The sequence below is a fragment of the Chenopodium quinoa genome, unplaced genomic scaffold (genome assembly GCF_001683475.1).
Source record: "Chenopodium quinoa cultivar QQ74 unplaced genomic scaffold, ASM168347v1, whole genome shotgun sequence".
In the NCBI taxonomy this organism is placed as follows: domain Eukaryota; kingdom Viridiplantae; phylum Streptophyta; class Magnoliopsida; order Caryophyllales; family Amaranthaceae; genus Chenopodium; species Chenopodium quinoa.
The window spans coordinates 5,762,960-5,780,153 of record NW_018744626.1 but is presented as its reverse complement, the minus strand read 5'-3'; the positions used below and the strand labels follow the sequence as shown (position 1 = coordinate 5,780,153).

At 34.9% G+C, this 17,194-nt stretch overlaps 1 protein-coding gene across 3 annotated transcripts; it reads right to left on the bottom strand.

The window, feature by feature from the left end:
- Positions 1-2,960: 2,960 nt before the first annotated feature.
- LOC110700684 (protein LEO1 homolog) lies at positions 2,961-14,172 on the bottom strand. Of its 3 annotated transcripts, none has more exons than XM_021878265.1 (12): positions 13,882-14,172; positions 12,562-12,908; positions 10,398-10,524; positions 10,126-10,308; positions 8,736-8,912; positions 7,207-7,338; positions 5,217-5,396; positions 5,011-5,142; positions 4,684-4,788; positions 4,349-4,579; positions 3,860-4,019; positions 2,961-3,354 (listed from the first exon to the last, which is right to left on the bottom strand). In XM_021878265.1, exons 1-11 carry the CDS (start codon positions 14,011-14,013, stop codon positions 3,885-3,887), a joined length of 1,881 nt encoding a protein of 626 aa, XP_021733957.1. In that variant the 5' UTR covers positions 14,014-14,172; the 3' UTR covers positions 2,961-3,354; positions 3,860-3,884. The 3 variants fall into 3 exon arrangements, with proteins under 3 accessions (XP_021733957.1, XP_021733956.1, XP_021733958.1); XM_021878264.1 differs by having other exon boundaries at positions 2,961-3,309; XM_021878266.1 differs by having other exon boundaries at positions 2,961-3,304.
- Positions 14,173-17,194: the final 3,022 nt, after the last annotated feature.

Here is a 17,194-nt window from a genome sequence, read left to right as displayed (position 1 = left end):
AAATACAAATAAAAACTATATTACGGAACGGATGGAGTAGAAAGTAGAGAGAATAAAGCCACGTATTTGTGTTAATGATTTGTAGTTTTGTACGTATAGAAAGGCATTGGACCCAGCAAGAATATTAAAAAAAAAAAAAAAAAAAGGAAAAAGAAAAAAGAAAAAAAGTAGTCATAAAAAAAATGGATATTGAAATGGAAAAGTCTAGATTGAACCGGAACAGATGTTTGCTACTTTAGGAAATAAAAATCAGTGGGCAGTTTTCTAGATTCTAGAACATGGGTCTTTTATCGGACTAGCTGACTACGTGGCCATATAATTGACAAATGGATTAAACAACCCAACTACCATTAACTATATAACTCACCAAAATAAAGAAATACCGTATATATTAAGGGGTCGTTTGGTTCACACAAGGAAATCGAAATAGAATGAACAAAGAAAAAGGAGAAGAATAGAATGAAAATACCCTTTTTTTTGCTTCGTTGTTTGTTTTTAAAACAAGGGAATCAATCCCACAACCACACCACCACCACCACAACCACCACACAATTCACATGGTTTTCATCATTCCCAGCCACGAAACCCCTCGCCGGCCCTCCCCCTCCCCTCGCCGCCCTTCGCAAACTCTCCCCACCACTCGTTGGGCCCAAAACGACGAAACTCCCCTCGAAAAACCTCCCTTAGGGTTTTCGGAGGTTTTTCGAGGTAGGGGAGGGGTTTTTGAGCGGCGAGGGGAGGGGGTTTTGAGCGTAGCGCGTTTATCGGTGGGCGGCAAGGGGAGGGGGTTTTGAGCGGCACGCGTTTATCGGTGGGCGACGAGGGGAGGGGAAGGGGCGGCTAGGGTTTCGCGGGTGGTGGGAGAGAGATCGGGGCTAGGGGTGGTTTTTGCATGGGAGGGGAGGGCGGCGAGGTTTGAGGGAGGGGCAGCGGTGGTCGGGGTAGGGGCGGCGGTGGTCGGGCTGATTTTTCGGTGGTGTTGGTAGGTGTGAAGGTGGTGATGTGGTGGTGTGAAGGTGGGTAGGGAAAGGGAATGGGAAAGTATAGGGGGGTGGGGAATGGAGTTGGAAGGATTTGGGGTAATGGGGAGGGTAATGGGAATGATTAAAAGTGCTAAACAAACATCAACAGAGGGAATGGGCCCAGTTGATTCTCATTCCCTTTCCTGATTACCCCCAACCAAACGGCCCCTAAATATACGGAGTTTTTCGTAATATCTTTCATCTACTCTTCTACCGTTTTATTACTCATATTTTTAACATTTTTTTTGGTGTTTAAAAAGATAATCAATCCCAAAATCTCATGAAATCGGGAGGAAAACTCTAACCACTTGATATTGAGGAGATTTCTTAGCTCACTAGTATAGTACCCGTGCATTGCACGGTGGTGATAAGTAATGTTTCCATAGTTTTTTTATATATTTTGTTGTTGATATCATTTTAAAATAACTTGGATTGTTTTTAAATTTGGTATATAAATATTAACAAAACATATACATAGTCTTTTTTAATGTTTATTATTTATTGTTGCATTATAATATTTACTACAATGTTATGTAAAATTTTCTAAAATGATGGCTAGACAAAATATATTTAATGTATCATCATCTATTGAGCTTATATGTTTAGAGTGGAAACTTAAAAAATGTATATAATTAGCTATCAATATCTAATATTGTTGTATATTGAAAAGATTCAACCGTGGTAATGAGTATACAACAATATTGATGCCAAAGTCAAGTTTCGTATTTTTAGTTTTAAACCTACTTAATCCTAAAATCTAGCTAGTAAAAGGAAAGGGCAAAAAAAAAAAAAAAAAAAAAAATTTGATGATATCATAAATAAATTTGGAGGAAATATTTTTAATGATAGTTTGACACATAGGATACTTTAAGGAATTGATGACATCAGTATATTTTGTTTTAGTAATAGTTAATAGATTTGCAAAACACATATGTTATCACAAATAAGTTTAAAGTCCAATAAATTTTAATAGGTAAGTTAAATAAGCTCCGATATACAAAGTATTTTAATTTGGTCCAACAAAATTTACTCCCTAGCTTGGTTTAATCAAATTTTATCAGATGTAATGAATTCCAACACCTTATATGTTCAGATCAAATAATTTTTAAAAAAATCCCTCAAAAAAAAAATTTAAAAATTTTAGAATAGGGTGCACAATAACTTATTGTACGTGCACCCAACCATCTACTGTATTTTTGAAATGTAATTATATCATACGAAATGTATTATCGTCTAAAAACTGATTATATCATTTCCAATGTAAATACGTAGTATATCATTTAAAAAGTGAATACATCAACAACAACAACCACAAAAAAAAAAAAAAAAAAAAAAAAAAAAAAAAAGTATCAAAAAGTAATTCATCCAAAAGATTATTATATCATCTTAAAATACGAATATATCATTCACACAATATGACTCACAACAGCATAATTACATCATTTAAGAAAGTAATTATATCATCCACAATGTGATTATATTATTTGAAAGTGGCAAAGAATGGGTCTACAATAACTTAGTGTAGATTAAGTCCATACAAGACCTTCTAAATAATTTTATATTTCAAGATGATTTTGATTTCGCGGGTATTAAGAAAGTTAAATAAAAAGAAGTAAAAGTGTATTGGAAAGATAAATTTACATGGGGTTTGGTTTGTAAAAAAGTAGAGAGAGAAAGTAATAAACGTACATAGAGAAACAAAATTTTATATGGAAAGCTAATTTTGCACAAATATTATAGCAAATTGGTGGGGATTTTAATGCAAATGGGTCATTCTTTTTGAGACTAAAATTAGGCCAATGGATCGTTCTTTCGAGGACGGAGGGAGTAGGACACCTTACAAAAAAAGAAAAGAAAAAAGTCAGGTTAGTAGGCCACTACCACAATTTGACAAAATAGAGCAAAAATAACTGTAAACTTGTAAAGTGATGTGAAAGATTGTAAAAATTCCGTTTTTTTCATAAAAAGGAAAAGAATTACATCATGATATCTCCTTTCATGTAAAAAAAATCCTAACAACTCTAAATTAGCCATCACTTGCAACACAATTTTACACAAATCATCTATATACTCTTTATCAACAGGAAGCCGAAATTTGTATTTATTATGCCACTAATTAAGAGAAATAACACATTTGAACCATAATTATTCTCTTTCTTCCTTTCGGAAACCCTTTTAGAAACCCTCTCCACGAATTGTTACGTAAGGACTGAAACTGCATTGTCCACAGGAATCAAGATAAGCACCATGCATCATCCCCAGGACATGAATTGCTATGCAATCTGAACTGAAAATTTGTTTAACTGAAGTTAAGATGATGTGTATTGGACACCTTCAATAAATGCAAAATTTGTGCACAGATCAGAAATAATGTATCTCATTGTCTCAATAATCGATACGAAGGCAGTATTAGCTAAAGAATATCTTTTTTAAAAATTACACATAATGTTCAGAGATAAATTGTGCACTCCAAATAAATTTATATCTAAAGCATCTCAACTCAGCAGGCAGATAGAAAGAGAGAGAGAGAGAGAGAGAGAGAGAAAATTTAAGTGACATGAACCGGGAAACAATCAGAGTAATGACAACATACAAAGGCTGAAATAGCAAGGTCCTCGGGAATCAGGGTTAAATAGAAAACTTTTCAAGTAATGTTCTGCTCACATGAATGTTATTGGGTAAATGTTAGTCCTTCAAGTGTCATTACCTCAGTCCTCAAAAAGTGTATCGAGAATAAGATATTGATGTCATAAAAAACAAACAGACTACTCCGCAATGTCAAATTCAGTTCACAAAAACGTAATACGTGCTTGCTAAAATAGAAGGATGATACTCACTTTTGAATTTTGATCAATAAACGCTTCAATCCTCATCACTCTCATAAACAACTGCCATCCGACGATGTGTAGTAGGCTTCTTACGAGGAGACTCCTCATCCGAATCTATCTCCTTACGTTTAAGGCTACCTCTAGCTTCCTTGGTCATCTGCTTTGGCTCCTAATATAGAAACAAATGCATAAAGGAATTTAGGATGAAACTGAAAACCTCATGCATTAATAAACACCATTAATGGATAAAAAAAGATTTTGCACTGCAACAATATGAAATATGATTATTATCAGGTATATGCATAACAACTTTTTAACTAGTCCAATATTGACTTGCTGTCTAAGCATTACAGCCTAAAACATCATAAATTATACTCCATCTTATATGCACATTAAAATGATAATTCATAAAACAAACTTTCTAAATCACATTTTCCAAATCATCTTCAAAATCATTTCAGCTGAGGAAAAAACATATGAAGTAGGCCAATTGCACACCTCAGCCTCCTCTTCTGAAGCTCCACCAACAGCCTCCCCTTGCTCCTCATCCTCTGAATCTTTCCATTCTGGCTCTGAATCCTCCATTCTACGTTCAGGAGATCTTTCCTCTTCCCCACCATCAGTTTCATATTCGGACTCGTCTCTTTCACTGTCAGAGAAATCCACTGGGCGTCGAGAAGTTTTTGGAGCATTTGATAATTTTCGAGGAATGTCTTTATGCCCTTGAGCCTTAAAGCAAAAACAATACCATCAAGAAGAGATCACTCATATGAGGTCATATATTTATATTTATATACATGATAAAAATGAGAGACATTAACATCAACTCTTACCTTCTTGGCATTAATGATGCGCTTCTCAGCTCTAGCTTCTGCCTCTAGCTCATCCTCAAAACGATGCCTATCACGACGAGGATCATAATAATTTGCTTCGTCATCCTGTCAAGATACCAACGTTAACAGTGTTTGTTATTCTTGCAAACTACATAGTCAACTCAAAAGGAGCAATTCCCTTATTTCAAACTACAGTCATTAAGCAAAGAGGAAGACTAGCTCCTAGTTTGGCTTAAAAGTATTTGAAACAAGATGACCTCAAAGTTATTATATATTATTTAACATAATATGCAGGCACATTATAGACAGAGGTGATTGAGAAAGAACCTCTTCAAGTGCGTCCTCTAAAAATCCAGGAGAAAGTTGTCGACCTCTATCTGATGATTTTGCGTACTTCCGATTCACTCTCTCACGCTTCTTGTTCAGAATCGAATTGGCTTTGATTGTCTGACTTTCAGCCTGCAAAGACACATCTTTAACATCTGCACAACCATATGGTTTATAAGCAAAAGCTTTTCAATGATACCAATTACCTTTTCTTTTTGCTCTTTCTCCCTCTCAGGATCAACATCAGTTATACAGTTCTTAACCTTGTAGACCTTTTTATGCCTCGAGTCCACAAGTGCCGTCAACAAGCGATGAGAATTTGATGTCAGAGATGATGGCATAAATCTCATCTTTTTAAGAAGCTTGCCTTGTGATTGAAGAATTCCCTGACACAAATATATCCAAAATACAATTATCAAGTGAAAATAAACCCAGCAATGATAGATATAGATTTGTGATAGAGTTAAATTGGTATGCAGCTGCCCAGCAATTAAGAACAGGCCACAAGGAATCAGAACATGCATATAAGTCAACAACACTTAGAAGCATTAGAAGAGTTTGCTACCAAATTGAGGAAGACAAAGAGTTTCCCAAAAAAGACATTAGTTTAAACTTTAAAAAGTATCTGGTGTGGAACGAACAATAAAGCTATTAGAGATAAGTAGTTAATGAGCAATAGACATGAGCCTGCTGTGAAAGTTTGAAAGAAAAGAGTCTCAAAAATTGAGTTTGCACTCTCTATAAATAGGCTGCATACCAGGTGATTGTTACTATTCTTGTTGCAGAGTCACTGAAAATGTTTTAAGTGGGCTGGAAATCTATAATAATATCCATACAAGTATACACTTGAGGTATCAAAATCCTAAGTCGCCATATTGAGCAAGACTGTCAGCAGCCACAAAATCTTGGTCCCAAATTTCCCCAAGGAAAATATACACATAGTCGCATCTTGCACACTCTAAGAGAAAGCTATCAGGTATGGGGGGTTGGGAAAGTCAGTAATAGTTGTTATTTTGCAGTTGATGCTTACAGTAAATTTATTTTTTTTAAAAAAAAAAAAAAGTAATCCAATGGGTTAAAAAGTTTCAAAAGTTGTGTACACAATAATTTTTATTTAAACCGTTAATCGCCTCAAGATATCCATAGATTTTGGCCGCCAGTAAATAGTAAGAAACAAAGTGGTCACAGAAATACAAGTTGAAAGCAAGAAGTTAAATCTGCAAACTGCTTGTCCATAATTAAAATCAACATATCAAATTCAAAAAGGAAAGCAACACCTCTTCACAGTTCACACACACCCCTGCTACAGGTGAAAATTGATCTGCGGGCAAGCCCCTGGTAGCTGAAAAGCTACAGTTAGGTTACTGCCTCGTACTTTACACGCACACAAACAATTAAATAGAAAGAAGAAAACAACAGACATCAGCCCTCAATTGAATGAGGAGAGAGAAAAGGGGGAGAAAAAGAACAACAGCCACATGAGGGAGCACCGGAGCAGAGAGAAACTGCTAGGATACAGAAATATGCTCACGGGAGAATGGAGACAACCAGCTGGTGCAGCGAGCATGGTGTTCAGCTTGAACACTTTATTTACATCTTGTTGTGATGGACATTGCTTTCATTAGGTAGATTAGGGTTTCTCTTAAACCCTCAATCTGAATATTAAGCAGATATGGACAGATTAATTGGGTGAATTCCCATTCTACATAGCCCTCCTCCTTGAGATGTGTAAAAGACTCAAAAGTGAATGCAAACTAAAGGATAAGACAAGATGCAACGTAAAAACTGAGAACCATGTGCACTGGACCAGATCAATTTATTCTGCCCAAGTAAAGATTACTTGTGTAGACATGCGAGAACTTCTTTTCATATTCTGCTTCTTAACGAATTCCTTTGATTCCTTTCCATAATTAATGAGTCTCAATATAAGTTCAACCAGTCATGCACTGAACAGGTCACTGTTCAAACCTCTGGTTAAAATATCCTCTAACTTATTGTATAAATAACCATATACCATCAGAATTGATCAGTTGGGTTGCACTCCAGATGGATATGCATTGACAGTTTTCATCTCATTATACCAAGATATGAAGAAACAGAGATACCAAGGGTTAAAAATGGGACCAACTATGTAATTTAGAATAATTTCAAGCTAGAGATTGGAGAAGGAAGAAAAGGAGGAACAAAAATAAATACCTTGCCATGTCTAAGGAAAAGGTATGCATTATCATGCTGAGCATCCTGCACAGATATATCAAGAACCTCATTCCCGATCAGCAATTGTAGACTGCCATCTGACCACCTCACATAGCGTGCATTGCTCTCATACTGAGAAAGACAAATAAATGTTGAATAGGCTAGAAGCATAGAATAATTTAAAACTCCCTCCATCCCATAAAAACTTGCATTAGCCTTTTGAGCAAACATAGAAGGAGAAAAGTAAAAAAGGGATAAATAAGAAAAACTGTTAAGTACATACAGAAAAGTAGGGGAAAGTGAAGGCAAGCTGGAGTGGATAAACAGAGAATTCCCAGAAAAGGATAGTGCAAATTATATTGGGATACAGAAAAAAGGAACCAGACAATTATGTTTGACAAAGTAGAAGACATAGTTCAACCAAATGTAACTAGCAGAGGGCAATCAAAACCAAGATGTTGGGAAAAAAAATCTAAAAATGGAAGAAATAACATTCAGTGATATAATCACATACAATTAAAAGCTACATCCCAACATCATCTAAAAGCTGGAAGTTATGTTTATAAAAAAGCCGATCCATTCGGGCATTCACCAATATAAATATGAGAATTAGCTCTATAACAGGAGTTTATCTTTCCAGACCGCAGAATTTTTCTTCCCTTTCAGTTTAAAACATTTACATTGTATCAGAGCTGCAATTCAGCAATAAATTTATACATTAACAAATTTTTAAAACTTGATAATTTGACTAGATCAAGGATACACCCAGAACTCTATAAGTCTGGAGGTATAAACTATAAACCAGGAAAGTAAACCCCCAACAATCTCGCCCTTCGAGAACAAAGATAATTGAATCAAAATGCCCAGAAGAAATAGGAGGTTCTGGAACAAAATGATAACAATTTAGTGATTTTGAAAAGGAGCTAAGACACTACACAAAGACACAGCTGACCTACTTTACTAGCTGGTTCTGAATCTCTATAACAAGTAATATACTACCTCTGTTTCTTTTTAGTTGCAATAAAGGAATTTTATATGTCTCACAAATAGTACCCCTCTGTTGCAACTATAAAGAAATGGAGGTAGTAATTAACTAATTATGTATACAACACATCAATATCTACAAGTTCTGACAGAAAGAAGTAAAGAACCAGTCCCCAATGTAGTAAAATAGCACAGTCCCATTTTTTCTAAAAAAAAAAAAACTATATATTTATTAAGATGTTACTGTATAAACAATATATAGCACCATGAGAGGGTTTCCGATAGGCAAACTGGACAGCATAAGAAGTGTTTAATTGGACAATTTTCAGTATTCAGTAATGTATCCGGAATTCTGGATCAAATAATGGACTAAATCAAATGCTTTATAGACTATCCATCATCTGCTGTTAATGTCCATGACTCAATGGAGCTTATAACTTCCAATCAGTGGTCTAGAGCAGATAGCCCCAACAGTTCAACAAGTTTAAAGCAGAAGTATGATATGCAGGTATCCATGTGGGATAGAATAGAGAAGTTTCACTTACAGCTAATGTTCCATCTGGCTTTCTCACAGTTCTCCAACGTACAATGTTGTTCTCCAAACGAATTCGTTTTTTGGCACCAGATTCGTCAGTCACAAAGACGTCCTCTTCCACAAATGTCTTGGGATCAAATGGTTTTGGATCAATACCCATAATATTCGAAACTCTAATCATGTTCATCTGTGAGAAAATTCAAGCTACAACACATCAGGTACAAAATAACTATTAACAGCAGACCAAACTGCCATAATACACAAGCTGGAAAATTAGGCTCTGTTTGGTTCATCTAATTTTGTCTAAAATAAATTTCCATTGTCCTATCTGAAAATATTTTAATCTATTTCATCTGACATTATTTTATTTTATCTGATTATAATATTTGAATTTTCTGAACTTATTTTGTCTGAACTTTTTTATTTTATTTTTAGTATTTTTTATTTATCTAAATTATTTTCACTTCCTCTGTTCTAACTTTATGTTTTTATTGCACCATGAGGGATTTCGCGTTTCCCAATGCATTACTTTGGTTATTAATATCTTTAATTACACTTTTGTACTATTCAAAAAAAAATTACACTTTTATAAATATTATAAAAAAAATGATATGAAAAGTAGATTTTGAGACGAATCTAAGTAAATCCCACATGTTGACGTTTTTCATAAAGGATAAATCACAAAAAATGATCAAAGAAGATTAAGTGAATAGTGTAAAAGTTCATACGGTGCAATAAAGAAAAACGGAGGAAGTATTATATTTGAACTTAATATATGTTATTTTATCCAAGCAATCTCAACTTACTTTTCCTAAAATAAAATAAGATAAAACAATACAAGACAAACAAATCCTTACAGTTTGTTTGGTTAATGTTAAGGGATGGAAAAGAAGGGGAGGGGAGGGGAGGGAAGGGGAAGGAAGAATAATGGGTTTTCCTTCCAAATCTCTCCATTATTGGAGGGATCATTTTCTTAAAATTTAATCCCTCCATTTCTCTTCCCTCTGATTCATTTCATCCCTAATTTGCTATCCAAATAAAAGATACTCCCTCCTTCCATTTTCCTTCCCTCCATTTCCATTAATCCAAACACACTCTTAGAAAGGATGATTTTTCCAATTAATCCAAAATATTCAGAAATCTAAAGGAATATCAACTACGATTCACATAATTCCATCCGCAATGATAATCTATCAAACAATGCAAGAAAAAATCAAACGATCAAAGCCCATGACATACCAAACTTTGATCATGTTTGCCAAAAAATTAAATTACCATGCAGCAGTTACCCCACATGATTAGCAACAACCCAATTAGAGGAGAGGATAAGACAAAAAATTTCAGGCCTTGTGTACTTGGATATAAAAACTTGAATATGGAATGAGAGGAGAGGATATTACCTTCTCAGGGTCTGCAGGAGGTGGACGCAAAGGAATTTCTAACTCCATTGGGGGGCCAACAGGTTTCTCTTTAAGCTTAGCTTCAATTTCTTCTTCTGACCCATATTGTGCATCCTCGTCACGAACTAAATCATCCGGCCTCAGATTCTTCTCATAGCTTTCTTCTTCTTCAACAGGGGACCTCTATTAAACGAAACGAAAATGTTTTACCTCTATACACAGCAGCAGTTAATAAAACCAAACAGATAAAAATAATACAGCTAAAACCTTACTTGCTCCATATCATGCTGAACACCATAATCTGCTGGCTCTTCTTCATCAGAATCTCCAAATACGTCACGAATTTCAGCAGTTGATTGAGCTACATGAGTCATATCCCTCTCTTCTTCAGGAGATTCCCTGTTAAATATTTTTGTTCAGTAAATAAGAATACTACTTCATAACTGAATGCAGGATAGTGTTTCAAAAAGTATTTTATGTTTCAACCAGATCGAACACCACTAACCCAGTAATCTCCGGATGTGGATCTTTAAAATATCATTTCTTAAACATCATGATTAGCAACATATAATTAGGGATGAATGTGTCTCATTTCCCATTCATATTTTCCCTGACAAGCACCCCCCTCTAACCCTTTAGTAAATTAGTAAGCTACCTTTTAAAATCATCACCATTAAAAATACACCCCCTCCCTTCAGGCCTTTGCTTGAACTCCAATCTTTTGTTAAACTATATCATAGTCTCCCCTCTCCTTATCTAACTAAGGTCAATCACGGGGCGTTCCTTACTCGCTTGTACCACTTAATTACACTTCGTGATATGAATGTTGAGAATATAAATAAAATAACAATCTAAGAAAAGTTAACTCTTCAAAGTTCACAAACCAATGAAGCAATTTTCTCTCTTTCCCTTGTTTACCTCTCTCTGACACTTTGGATTTTTCTTCTCAAATGCTATATGTCCACCTTAAAAGTAAAATATGAATAAATCTTAAACTAGTCACACAATCAAATAAAGCTTTAGTTGTGCTGCTATATGCAAAGTTGATTGCTTAATGTAGCACTGATTCAATAAGTGAAGGGAGCAATATAACTTCTGCTTTTATTTTAACAGGTGTATTCAACACAGTATGATGTGATAGTATGATATATAGTCCTTTGGTATTTTTTTATGATTAGCAAGGCTAAGTAATATTGGCTCCCTGAAAAGAAAGTATAAGTTGATGCCATTTTAAGTTAAGTCGATAACCTATTTACCCAATACGTTCTATTGTATCAATCACGCAAACAATCATATATCATCAGCTTGCCAGCATTAAGGCTGAAAATTACTATAACAACTAGCACTTGATTAAAGTTTGTTTTTCCCAATAGAGATCCTCTATTCCATCGTACATCCCATCATCTGTCCCATTGTAAACAAATGTGCCAAATCATTCACATCCACTAATCATATTAAATAACTTATATTAAGTTGGTTGTGTGCCCAGTTCATAAAGAGGTGAGACACATATTGAAACATATGATATCAAAATTCCCAATCAGTAACAGACTTGACAATGATTGAAAATAACATAGGTATAATTTTACGTTATCCAAACAAGAAAATATAATTTGTCATAAGCTACTACACAGGGAACTCAATGACTATCTTGGGAAGCAAACAACAATGCCATCAGAAATTAGCCTATTGACATGAGGAAAGGCAATTAAACAGCCAATATATGCTTCGTACCTCTTAAAAAAGCTGACTAGTGTAATTAAAAAAGAACACACAAAACCAGTGCCAAATCTGCCAGCTTCATCTCTCTACTAAAAGATATGAAATCCTATAACATGAGTTGAGAAGCTTAATAATAATATTACTCATGTAAATCATTTGAGTGTAAAATCATAGCACAATTAGACTACGGCTTATACCAGTTGCCCCTAGTTACAATATTTAGATACTTAACCATAGCTTATAGCCTGTAATAGATTAGCCCTAAATATGAATCCAATTTACAACATATGCTAGCAGGTTATCTAGCCATGATTTCATGCAAGTTTATTCTGTTTGAAACCACAGCATGAGGATACCATGTCACAAATCAAATTGCTTCAGATATAAGGAGTTAGCTCTTCATGTAGAAAATGAAATAAGATGTCAACAATTAATAGGGGAAACTAGCATGAATCACATGACATAACAAAGAAAGTGGAGAAAGGAAATAATATGAACACTCATTTGCCTTAGTAGCTTTCTGCAGAAAGAAGCAGAAGAGGTTTTGTTCAGAACTTTTTATCTATTCACAATGCTATCCGAAATAAAAGATATTCAGCAAAAATAACTGTTCAAGAAACATCTGGAAGACGATAAACATTGTAATTTGACAAACACACACACACCAAAAATAAATAAATAAATAAATAAATAAAATTGAAGAATTTGAATTACCCGTGGCTTCTAGTCTGACCAACTTCTTCATCATCGGGGTCAATGTAATGGGGTTCTTGTTCTTCAGACCTTTCTGATCCACTGTCAACTACATCCCTTCTTCTACTAGTTACTACTTTTTGGGCATAATCCTCTTTCTCATCACTATCAGATTCTCTTGCCTCACTTTCTTCATGTTGCTCACCAACCTCTACTTCTTGAGAACTTTGTTCTCTCTCACCTTCACTTTCTCCAACTTCTGGTTCTTCCTCACGATACTCACCCTCACTCTCGCCTTCTGCCTCACCTTGCCCCTCTACAAAAGCTTCAGCTTCAACCTCTTGTTCAGCACCTCCATCATTTTCATCCTATCCCTCACAATACAAGATTTCCATAAGCACTAAGCACAAATTCTACAATGCTTTGGTAAAATACTACAAACACCAAAAATGAAATGAGTAAAAAAGCTTCTTTATCCAGTACTACTTACTGTCAATCTCAATTCACATGCCAATGATAAGTAAAAAGCATAGTATACCGAAAGCATAAATGAACTCCGGAGGGGATCATGATATAAAACCTACTACAAAAAGAAGATAAACTCTGGTAGAAATCGAAGATGAACTCCATGATATAAAGCCATATACACAACATTAATGGGTACCAACTCCCAACTTCCCACACACATTTTTAGTAGTATAATGATATCTTCTGTATGATTTCCATTTTCAAAATAATTCAGCTTACTATTATCGCCCTAACTCAAAGGAAGATTGACTCCCACATTATTTCACCTAAAAAGATCCTAAATTGATACATCTTATTATTTCAATAACTGCCCTTTTGAGTAGACGGGTCGTATATGTGTCAATGTTTGTGTATATTAGGGTCCATTCTGATTTACTGAACTGATTAAAGCTTAACTGAACTGAATATTTTATGATAGAAGGAAATTAGGAACTAAACTGAACGGAATTGAATTGAAAATAAGCTGAAGAGCAGGCCCTTAGTACCATACGATTTCTCTTTTCAAAAAAAACATAAACAGGTTACTAGCATTGCCCTAATTCAAAGGAAAATTGGATTCCCACATTATTTTCACCCAAAAAGAACCTAAATCAACACATTACTATTCCAATAGCAGGTTAAACGGGTCGTGTTCGTGTTCGTGTCGATGTTTGGGTTTACTTCACCTCAATCAAGTATCAAACATTGCCCCAACCAAATCAAACTTACAATTAATAAACATAAATCAAACCCTAAACCTAAAATCAAATCCAGAAATCATAAAAACAACGAACACACAATCAAATTGAATTCAAAAAACAAATTAAAACTTACTGAAACATAATTGGGGCGGTGTTGATTAGATTCATGCTCGGAATCAATTTCTTCCTCTTCTTCTTCATCATCAGAATTAACTCCGAAGAGATTTTGCATCATTTGCTGCCGTTTTTCTCCTTCATCCTTCATCTTTCAGAATTTAATCCCTTCAAATTTTGTTCGATTTGCTTCGAATTTGCAGAAACACTCGCTTTCTATTTCTCTCTCCTACTTTGGTTTCTGCCTGTAGCGAAGTCGGAGGTTCTTACTTTACTTCTACGATCTTACGGACTTACGGAGTATACTTCGAGTTCGAGTCTACGGTGTATTTAAGTATATTCCGTACTTCCGTAGGTCCCAAAATAAAAATCTTATGAAAAAATTGAGTTCTTTTCCTAAATAATGTTGAGAAATTATCTAATTCCCAAATTACAGCTATTCTTTTTTTAATTCCCACCATACCGTCCACGTCGTCAGTTCAGTGAAATTTTTTTAAAAAAACGGGATTATTAGAAAACCGCTACTTTAGCGGTGTGCTAGCGAAAACCGCTACTTCAAGTAGCAGTTTACTTCAAGTAGCGGTTTGTATTTACTAATTAATTTTTTAATAAAATCACTTTCTCCCCTTCCATTGTAAAGTAATTCAGCAGAATCATCCAAAAAGAAAAATAAATAAATAAAAATTCAAACGACACTCCTCAAGTAGCCTTCCAACGCAGCAATCCCTCGCGTTGGAAGTCGTTTTCGCCCCCATCGACGCCTTTCTACGGTTGTTTGTCGACAATGATTGTTGTGAGAATATAACCAGAAAGGAGGATATATCAAAGGATTTGTGATTGTCGACACCGATTGCACGTCAAATTGCATCGATTATCAAAGGTTTATGGAACTTGGGGATACAACTATTCAAGTACTTGAAGGTTTAATTTTGACTGATTTACAAATATTTTGTTTTTAAAGAAAAACTCACAAAACAAACCCATAAACCGCTACTTAGCAGTGTTTTGAGGAAAACCGCTACTTGAAGTAGCGGTTTACAAAACCGAGAAAAAAAAAACCGGTTTTGTTTTCCTTAGCTGACGTGGACGGTATAATGGGAATTAAAAAAAGAGTAGCTGTAATTAGGGAATTAGATAATTTCCCAACATTATTTAGGGAAAGGGCTCAAAAAAATTCCTCGAATACTCCCTCCGCCTAGCAATAAATAGTTATATTATACGGAGTACTTAGGTGCTCTCAATTATGTGCAATAAATGTTTTTTTTTTCCATTTTTAGTACTCCTTGTTGTTGTTTGGAACCTTTGACTTTTTTTAACAAGAGATAATCTTCTAAATTTCTCTTAATCTATAAGAACAAATATAGTCATGTGAGATCTAATTTGATTCGTCTTGGTGAGTAGATTATTAGTATCTGACTTTTATAATTTTTGCTAGTGTGAGATTAAAGATATTTGCGGTCAAAGATGAGTAAAAATTTACATCGATTTACGAAACAGGAACATCATTCTAAAACGGAGGGACTAACTTTTTTCCGACAAATTGACTACGAAGTATAATGCTCTTACTTAAAAAATTATAACCTTAATTACATACTTAAAACAAAAGTAATTAAAACTAATATAATTTTTTTTTGAGGCTTATATAATGTTATTAATCTCATGATTTTTCAAAAAAAAAAATTCCGACAAGTTGACTATAATGCCCTTACTTAAAAATTTATAACCTTAATTACATACTTAAAACAAAAGTAATTAAAACTAATATAATTTTTTTTTTGAGGAAATAATATAATGTTACTAATCTCATAATTTTCAACACAGAGTAAATCCTTATTGATATGCCATATTAACAAAGACAGTTTCTATGGGCGTGGAATTGACAATTCAACTGCTTTAGTAAGGGTTATGACGTCCAATTAAAAGAAGTCGGTAACTGCTCACTACCGGCGTCAACTTGTACATGGTCAACAATCAGTTGAAAAAAAAAAACATGTTCGTTTCCGTTGAAAATAACCCCGCTTGTTTCTATGTCTCCCTTCTTCAAAATTGCAATCATCCATCCAAATAAAATTGCGAAATTGATTTTCTAGTTTTCCTTTCAAGTTGGTATTGGATTGCTGATTGGAAGTCGAATTGCATAATCGATGATTTGAATACCGTTCGTAATTATCGTGGAGGTATAGTCGACCAGAATGGTAGTACCCACAATCGAATGCGGTACTAATTATGAAGGTTTGAGGAGGTCGTTGCGGCGAGTGAGTAATGTAGAAATCTTCAATGGTCAACTACAATGGAGATATCAAAGATGAGGACAAATCCCTACCCTTTATGGTTAACCACCCTTTGTTTCACTTTTAATCTTAGGGTTTTCATTAATTTCTGGAAATATGGTGACGGTGGATATGGTTAAGCATCTTCAATGGAGGACGAAAGGTTGAGCATCTTTAATAAAGGGTGAAAGCTTGAGAAGATGAAAGCTCATATGGAGCTTTTGATTCCAGATTCGTTAACAATGGGGTGAGCCAAAGATAGAGATTCCTAAATTCAAGACAAAACGGGATTCAAATTGTTAACCAAGCTCTAACTTCCACAGTTATGTGCCATGTCAGCTAAAAACCATGAAAACCTTAAAATATTGAAAGACGCTTGAATAATTTCGAAAATGCCATCATATTAACAAAAAAAACCTTAATATGACATATTGAACGGGGCACCCTCTTTCAACTCATCTTCTACATCTCCCCCAATGACTTTCTTTCTCCTCCTCCATCTTCAAATTTCTTAACCTTTCTTCATTTTCTTATTATCTTACTCTCTCCTCCTTCAACTCATTCTCGTGAATTGAAGAAGAAGAAGACCACCTTTGTGTTTCGATTCCAGATCTGAGTTCGTACGAGGGTTGTCGTCTGGGTTCGAGGATTTCTTGAGGTTCGTGGGGTCGTAGGGCGGTAGGTTTTCAGGGTCTAGGTTTGTGGGCTGTTGGGTTTCACTGGTCTGGGTTCGTGTAGTAGTGGGTTTCGGTTCTTTGAGTTCGTGTGATGGTGGGTTTCACGGGGGTTACGTTGGTGGACGTGGTTGTTGTGAGACGTCGTGAGTGGTGGTGGTTCCCTCTGTTTAATTTTTTTTTTTAAAAAAAATTTGGATTAATTATCCCTTGTCTCTCCTCTAACTTTTCAATAATCTTATTTAAGAAATTTTGCCTAGGAGTCCGCAAAATATGGGTTTGTTGCATATAATTGTGGGCAAAGGGAATAAGTGAAAATTGGGAAATATGAGGCTAGAATAGTTGGCTAGTTTCCAACTTTCAGGTGTGAGACCAGGGGTCAAATCTT